The sequence below is a fragment of the Asparagus officinalis genome, chromosome 8, assembly GCF_001876935.1.
Source record: "Asparagus officinalis chromosome 8, Aspof.V1, whole genome shotgun sequence".
Lineage (NCBI taxonomy): Eukaryota > Viridiplantae > Streptophyta > Magnoliopsida > Asparagales > Asparagaceae > Asparagus > Asparagus officinalis.
The window spans coordinates 23,746,046-23,751,045 of NC_033801.1; the positions used below are offsets into that span (position 1 = coordinate 23,746,046).

The 5,000-nt window shown below is 37.6% G+C and overlaps 1 protein-coding gene across 2 annotated transcripts; it reads right to left on the reverse strand.

Moving 5' to 3' along the window:
- LOC109822844 (indole-3-pyruvate monooxygenase YUCCA2-like) lies at positions 471–4,441 on the reverse strand. 2 transcript variants are annotated; one of them, XM_020389104.1, is made up of 4 exons: positions 3,058–4,439; positions 2,445–2,693; positions 1,993–2,115; positions 471–850 (listed from the first exon to the last, which is right to left on the reverse strand). In XM_020389104.1, exons 1-4 carry the CDS (start codon positions 3,799–3,801, stop codon positions 653–655), a joined length of 1,314 nt encoding a protein of 437 aa, XP_020244693.1. In that variant the 5' UTR covers positions 3,802–4,439; the 3' UTR covers positions 471–652. The 2 variants fall into 2 exon arrangements, with proteins under 2 accessions (XP_020244693.1, XP_020244694.1); XM_020389105.1 differs by having other exon boundaries at positions 765–850; positions 1,946–2,115; positions 3,058–4,441.

Here is a 5,000-nt window from a genome sequence, read left to right on the forward strand (position 1 = left end):
GGTAAAACCTGCAGTACAGTAGTTAAGAAATAACTGGTGTGTTAAGAAATAACTTTTACATAGATTCCACCAAGACGTTTCTTGTTTGTTTTGACGGCAATCATTTCCTTTTGTGCTGGCAAGTGGATGACGGGAGAGTGTTGGATGCAAGAATGACTGCTGACCTGTTTATAATGAGATAGAGAAGGATGATTACTATCTTTCACAAATTTGATTGAGTGCTTAGGCAGCAGGTGATAAGGCGTTACCGCATATATCTTTGTTTAGGAAGTTCACTAGTAAGCAAGACGAAATCTGTCATATTTTTTCAAGCTTTGATTATAGCTCTCTCTCTCTCTCTCTCTCTCTCTCTCTGTTAGAGTTTTGAGACTCAATGATATATATAGATAGTGCTGGTGACCTATGATGAATTATAAAGGTTGGTGCAACATGAAGCAAGGAATCCAAGAAAAAGCAATATATATGCCCGTGGAAGGGATGACTTAATAATACTGCTATACTCATTATGCTTCACAAGCCAAGATGCGCATTTTGATTTTTCCTTTTTAGCTATCATTGCACACTGCCTGAAGGAGAAAGAAAACTGTAGGATTATTGTTATGATACAAGTTGCTTCTGTCCTTATTGTTTGGTCTGAGGTATGTCGCTATTTTTACAGATCTGAAGGTGGATGCTTCGGCTTCAAGTTCCATTGAGATGCGATATCCTCTGCAATTCTTTTTGCATCAGTAGAAGATCCCAGTAATCCTCTCCTGGTAAAGCCTGTCGCATATAATCCATTCTTTCCTTTCCAATTGCCTGGGAATGGATTCCTTGGTAACCCATTTTCTTTACTGAAAAACTCCGCTTCCTTGAAACGAACAAGAACAAAATCAACATATGGCGTACATATATACATAAGCATGGGTACAGATACATGTATAGATGCATTCATGAATGCATGTATCGTGATGGTTCTTAACATAATAGGTAGTAAGGTCCTTCTTAGATCACGTGAATGGCAGTGGTTCTCAAGTGAATAAATGTGCAAAGGACCACCTCATTGATGGGCTACCACGTTATTGTTCTTACTGAAAACGAACCACAGCAAATGATCAAAATGCAAGGTGTATCTCCATCATGTACTCCATATGGTCCATTCTATTACTGTCCATATACTCTAGCTGCATACCTAGGTGAGTTGTCAGGAGTATTAATATATATTATGCCCGTTAAAATGCCACCATGTTGTAATTGGTTAAAATTCTAATTACTACCCATGCTTGTACTTTATCACAACAAATGAATGGCTGTAACCTGTTGCTTTCTGTTTTATGCATTTTATTTTTCTGTATTCTATTTGAAGGTTCTTTAAGTTAAAGGCTTGCAATTTTTATAGTTATTTGTGTTTATGACTTAAATGTTTTCAGGTTCTAGCACATTTCGCTTTTTGCGTGTACCCATCTTTCTCATCTCTTTCATTGCCCTCGCTTCGTAAATGAGTTCACATAGATTATACATCTCTATTTATGTATTCTAGTAACTTTTACATTAGGATAAGGCTGCCTGTTGAAATTTTCGGTTATTTTCTGTTGTCTTTTGTTTTCTTTCAGACAACTGTATCTCTAGATCCAGATTAAACTCATCTTTCTTAGTATATAGTTTCCCTTTCTTCCCCCCTTGAATAGCAAGAATCACTTCTTTCCAAGCATGGCTGCTCGGTATATGTAGTAGTATGGGAGTGTGCAACGCTTCCAACATTACCATTTACTTACTTACAAGGGGATGCCATTTACTGTTTCACTTTGACATGGTAATTGTCATCATCCTTTACCTACATCCTTACCTTTGTTAGAAATGTTTTTCCTACTTCATGGGCCATACTACTATCCTAAATATTTTTTTGGAACAAAGTACTAAAACTGTATTAGCATTATCTTCATGTGTATAAGGTAGAATTGCTTACAAGCATGAGAATTTGTGTGATATAGGAATAGTAGATTAGATAGTTGCCTTTAGCCATGAGGGCACGTTGCTCTTGTAGCCAGTTGCCAAGATGATAGAGTCGAAATTCTCCTGCCTCCCGTCTACGTACTCCACACCGTTCTCTGTGAATCGGTTTATACCAGGAACCACCTATAAAAAATGAGTATTATCGAACGTATGTTCTTAACTGTTCTCTATAACCAAAATAAATATATAAACAAATAAAATTAAATAAACTAACATCTTATATATATTTTTGCTAATACTCCAAAATTTAACATCTTATATATCTTCTTAACTGTTCTCTTGTTTAGCTTAAACTTATTTTTTTTCTTACGTATTCCTCGATATCCTGCTATTCCATGAGAAATAGTATCATAAATCATCAATATCTTGCTGATGACCGGTGTGTAGTGAAAAATTTGTTTCATAGATTTCATGTTCATAGTATGTAGTGCTAATAGAAGAAAAGTACAGACCTGTATTTGACCGTTCTTTATCTTCGCTAGGGTTCCAACATCCAGAACTGGAGTCTTCCCTGTTTTATTCTTTAGTTGTAGGGGTCCAACTTTTGGTCGTCTTAGGCCGTATCTTTCGGTATTTCCTAGTATAAGCCATGATAAGGATAGGAGGATACTATCTACCACTGATATAGGAAACCACTTGAGAAGCCACATTAAGAGACCAAAGGTTGAGATCCCAAGTATTTCCCTTGGCAAGACATGCATCTGCAATATAAAAGAAGTTATATCATGGTTAGACTCTATATATATATATATATATATATATTTACAATCAAGAAATAGGTATACAAAACAAAACAAAGCAAAGCAACAAACAAGTGAGTTACTAAGAGATGATTGAGAATCAGAGCAGACACAGGAAAAGATAAAACAACATCAAAGGACAAAAAACATAATGTCAATAGAGAAGATCTTAGTTAACTAGAACAAAAGTAACCTACGGTAGAAAGAAACAAGAAAAGATTTGTGTTAATGAAAGGTTGGGAGGATTCCTATATGTAGATAGAGAACAAAGGAACCCATACTAGAAAAAGAACAAAACATAAAAGGGATGGTTATTACTTGTTACCTTATCTCGAACAACAATAGAGGCTTGAGCTTGATTGTTACAGAGATCCAAGCAAACCTCCATGCCTGAATTCCCACATCCCACGACCAAAACTTTCTTCCTTCTAAAGTCATCTCCTTTCTTATAATAACTCGTATGCAAGACCTGTCCTTTATAATCCATGATCCCTTTGAACTCCGGAACGACGGCCTCTGAGTTCTCCCCTGTAGCGACGATTAACCATCGAGTTATAAACTGCAAGTCGTTGACACGGATTCTCCAGAATCCGATGCTTGAATCATATTCTGCACACTTGACCTCCATCCCAAGCAAATGTTTAATGGAGAAGTGGTCCACATAAGATTCTAAATAGCTAATGAACTGCTCTCTAGTAGGGTATGTTGGAAAGTTAGCAGGGAATGACATAAGGGGTAGCTCACAAAACTGCTTTGGGAGGTGGAGGGTTAGTCGTTCGTATGTCCTAAGCTTCCACGAGGAGGCGATGCAGTTCTCCTTCTCGAGTATAAGAGAAGGGACACCTTTGTCTTGAAGGCAAGCTGCAGTGGCTAAGCCAGATGGCCCTGCTCCGATGATAATGGGTCCAGGAACCCAAAACTGCTTCGGAGTTGGTTCCACATGCCCAGCAAGTGGCTCATTAAGATTGAATTCTAGAGCTGCGCATGGGTTTTCGCTTGTAGATTTGAATTCCCACTTACATAGAGCCATTCCGTTTACAATTGTCATTAATACGGAGACTGATCTCATGAACCAAGAAACATCAAAGTAAAATAAAGAAACGTACTCGAGAGAGTTACAAAATGACAATTGCCAGAGAAGAAAAATGGAGCTCAAGAAGTGAGCAAAAACAATTTCTATCCTCACGGGCTGAAATATTTGAAACTACATATGGCGATGAGAAGATGAAGTACAAGATGTAGTCTGTGTTGCACTGTGTATGTGGGAATCTGGGATTTGAGGTCTGGCAAATACTGGATTATTTGGCTATAGAGGAGGAGTAATTAAGCAGCAGATGACTTGGAATCAAGGAATATTGTAGGAATTGCAAGTGGGTTTCAGACTCTGAGGCCAAAATTCTATTGAGAACTGGGGTGGCTTCAGTTGTGATTGCGGAATAACTGGCTATATATATAAATACCCAGCAGCTTGAACAAAGAGTTCAAACGTAATGGATGTTTTATTAATGCGGTGAAGAGGACATGCAGAAAAAGAAACGGCCGATATGCAGCCTCCTGTTGATAGGAGTTTGGCTCTTCATGAGAATAAAGGAAATAAAAAATAAAAATCCGAAAAGACCCCAATATATGGTAGGGAAAAAAAAATTGGAAACTTGGGCTTTTTCTGAAATACAGAGAATAAAACAACTGGCTTTGGTTTGGATAAAGTTGGAAGTTTGTTGCCGAGATTTATATACTCAATGCTTCTTGTGTGAGGACAATTTATAAGTTAGTAGAAGAATACAAAGAGAGAAAGTGGAGTTTCAGGTCCTAATCTACCATTTGATAGGTTGTGGAGGCTGAGTTTTGGTTTTTCAATTATTCAGTTAATCAGTTCAACAGGAAGGATCTTTTTTTTTTTTTTTTTTTTTCTCTGAAGGATTTTTTTTTTTTTTTTTTTTACTCTTCTTTTGCCACCTCTCCATTTGACCTTGTAAGTTGCACGGCGCTTCTTAACGTAATTATCAGAATCCAAGGGGAGGCTATTTGAAAGGAAAGGTTCTCGATTGATTTTTGTTTAGAGATATCTTGGTTTCTAAGTGTGGCATACATGTGATTAATTTCTAACGCCACGGTCTTCTTTCGGTTAGCTGCTTGAATTTTTCCTGTGCATATCTATGTGCCATGTAGCAGAGGGAAGAGAACGGTGGGGGCTCACTTCCCTTGCTGCTTAAATTCCATGCAGACTGGGTATGAGCCGTGCCGGAAAAGGACATCTCCGTCACCGAT

Excerpts from the sequence above, each read along its gene's own strand:
- LOC109822844 (XM_020389104.1), bottom strand. The coding sequence starts at position 3,801 with ATGAGATCAGTCTCCGTATTAATGACAATTGTAAACGGAATGGCTCTA. Across the intron at positions 2,694-3,057 it reads CTATTGTTGTTCGAGATAAG|ATGCATGTCTTGCCAAGGGA; the intron begins GTAACAAGTAAT and ends TTTATATTGCAG. Across the intron at positions 851-1,992 it reads ACGTGCCCTCATGGCTAAAG|GAAGCGGAGTTTTTCAGTAA; the intron begins GCAACTATCTAA and ends GTTCGTTTCAAG.